The sequence below is a fragment of the Tachysurus fulvidraco genome, chromosome 8 (genome assembly GCF_022655615.1).
Source record: "Tachysurus fulvidraco isolate hzauxx_2018 chromosome 8, HZAU_PFXX_2.0, whole genome shotgun sequence".
Taxonomy (NCBI): Eukaryota; Metazoa; Chordata; class Actinopteri; order Siluriformes; family Bagridae; genus Tachysurus; species Tachysurus fulvidraco.
Window position 1 is genome coordinate 167,501 of NC_062525.1, and position 2,500 is coordinate 170,000.

Below are 2,500 nucleotides of genomic sequence, written 5' to 3' on the forward strand. Positions count from 1 at the left end.
CATTTTGTAAAGTGATTTATTGTTGTTTACATGAAATTACATCACTTTCATCTCCAGGTACAAATTAAAACTAGACCAGAATTTCTGGACATGTCCTTATAAAGAACTGAATATTTAATGGGGTTTTGTCACCTGACTGTGTTTATAAGAGAATGTAATATTTTAAGGCCCTGATGAAGTTAAATCAGACACCCACCTCCCTGCAACGTCCACTCCGTCACCCTGTGGCTGTAGACTCCCAGTCCAGCGCCGTTATATCCTGCAACCTCTATCTCATAGTTGGTCCAGATGATCAAATCCTCCAGGAGCAGGTTTGTCACTTCTGGATTGGAGATGTTTTTGTACTGGATGTCCACTGGGAGACCAGTCAGGCGGTAACTGGGAGATACACAAGGATCAGTAATGGACAGATGAGTCCTCATGTTCTCTAATCAACACATAAAGAGCTTCCAGATGTTTTATTTTATGTGTCTATCTCATGTCTCTAAACCAAATGACACACTTGTGTTTGTATCGACTGAGAAAATCTCTCTGTCTTTTGTACACAGATTCAGACACTCATCAGATTTATTATCATTATGTGAGATATCAGTTTAAGGTTTTGGACAATGTGGACTTACTTAAATTGTGGACATTTCTCACCCTCTAATATCATAACATTAAAAGAACAAAATCTCTCTTAACTCTTTTGATTGAACTTGTGCACCACTCGTTTATGATACATCTAAGAGCCCATCACATAAAAGTGCCCTGATTGATTTCTCCTGGAGGCAGTAAAAATGGTGCGGCAAATACCTTTTATTTCCACAATCAAACAACAGAGGGAGACAAACTATATTTTAACTCCTGTTATTAACTCTCTCTCTCTCTCTCTCTCTCTCTCTCTCATCAGTTAGTGATGAAACGAGATCTGGACTTAAAAACTTTAAAAAAAAAAGAAAGAAAGAAAGAAAGAAAGAAAGAAAGAAAGAAAGAAAGAAAGAAAAAAGAAAGCAGACAGAAGGAGAGAGAGATGGAGAGATGGAGAGAGAGAGAGAGAGAGAGAGAGAGAGAGGTACTGGAACACTGTTGACAACATTCAGGTGAACAGGCAGCAGGAGATCACCACACAGTGAGTGTAGAGCCTTTAACAGACCAGTAGAAGATGCACTATTGGGTAATCTGCAGTGTGTGTGTGTGTGTGTGTGTGTGTGTGTGTGTGTGTGTGTGTGTGTGTGTGTGTGTGTGTGTGTGTGTGTGTGTGTGCGTGTGTGTGCGTGTGTATGTGTGTGTGTGTGTGTGTGTTTAGGAGGCGGTGCTATAGGTACTAACCGTATTACGTAACCCCGGAGCGCTCCATTCTGCTGATTCTCAGGGGGAGGCTGCCACTGGATCATGATGGACGAGTTGGTACGGCCACTGGCGATGACATTCTGTGGGGGTGCACTGGGGGGCTCCTCTGGGAGAGACACTCTGTGTGTGTGTGTGTGTGTGTGTGTGTGTGTGTGTGTGTGTGTGTGTGTGTGTGTGTGTGTGTGTGTGTGTGTGTGTAAAAAATAAATAAAATTATGACAAATGATCAGAAATATGATCTGTTTTTACACACGTCACTGCACTAGTGTTGTTATATACAGAAGAACGTTCCTTACATTCAAGTAACACAGAAGCAGAACATCTAAAGTCATCACTCCAATCTTATCCTCACTGACCTATAACACAGTTACTGACCTATAACACAGTTACTGACCTATAACACAGTTACTGACCTATAACACACCGTTACTGACCTATAACACACAGTTACTGACCTATAACACACCGTTACTGACCTATAACACACCGTTACTGACCTATAACACACAGTTACTGACCTATAACACAGTTACTGACCTATAACACAGTTACTGACCTATAACACACCGTTACTGACCTATAACACACAGTTACTGACCTATAACACACCGTTACTGACCTATAACACACAGTTACTGACCTATAACACACAGTTACTGACCTATAACACACTGTTACTGACCTATAAAACACAGTTACTGACCTATAACACACCGTTACTGACCTATAACACAGTTACTGACCTATAACACACTGTTACTGACCTATAACACACTGTTACTGACCTATAACACACTGTTACTGACCTATAACACACAGTTACTGACCTATAACACACAGTTACTGACCTATAACACAGTTACTGACCTATAACACACCGTTACTGACCTATAACACACAGTTACTGACCTATAACACACCGTTACTGACCTATAACACACAGTTACTGACCTATAACACACAGTTACTGACCTATAACACACAGTTACTGACCTATAACACACTGTTACTGACCTATAAAACACAGTTACTGACCTATAACACACCGTTACTGACCTATAACACAGTTACTGACCTATAACACACTGTTACTGACCTATAACACACTGTTACTGACCTATAACACACAGTTACTGACCTATAACACACAGTTACTGACCTATAACAC

At 40.6% G+C, this 2,500-nt stretch overlaps 1 protein-coding gene across 2 annotated transcripts in view; it reads right to left on the reverse strand.

The window, feature by feature from the left end:
• Positions 1 to 2,500, reverse strand: part of sdk2b (sidekick cell adhesion molecule 2b) — a 151,533-nt gene that overhangs the window by 34,131 nt on the left and 114,902 nt on the right. For both annotated transcript variants that reach the window (XM_047817010.1, XM_047817011.1), the window contains exons 16-17: positions 1,312 to 1,452; positions 197 to 378 (exon numbers count right to left, since the gene is read on the reverse strand). In XM_047817010.1, coding sequence (XP_047672966.1) covers positions 197 to 378; positions 1,312 to 1,452 — 323 coding nt within the window. The remainder of the gene's footprint in view (positions 1 to 196; positions 379 to 1,311; positions 1,453 to 2,500) is intronic.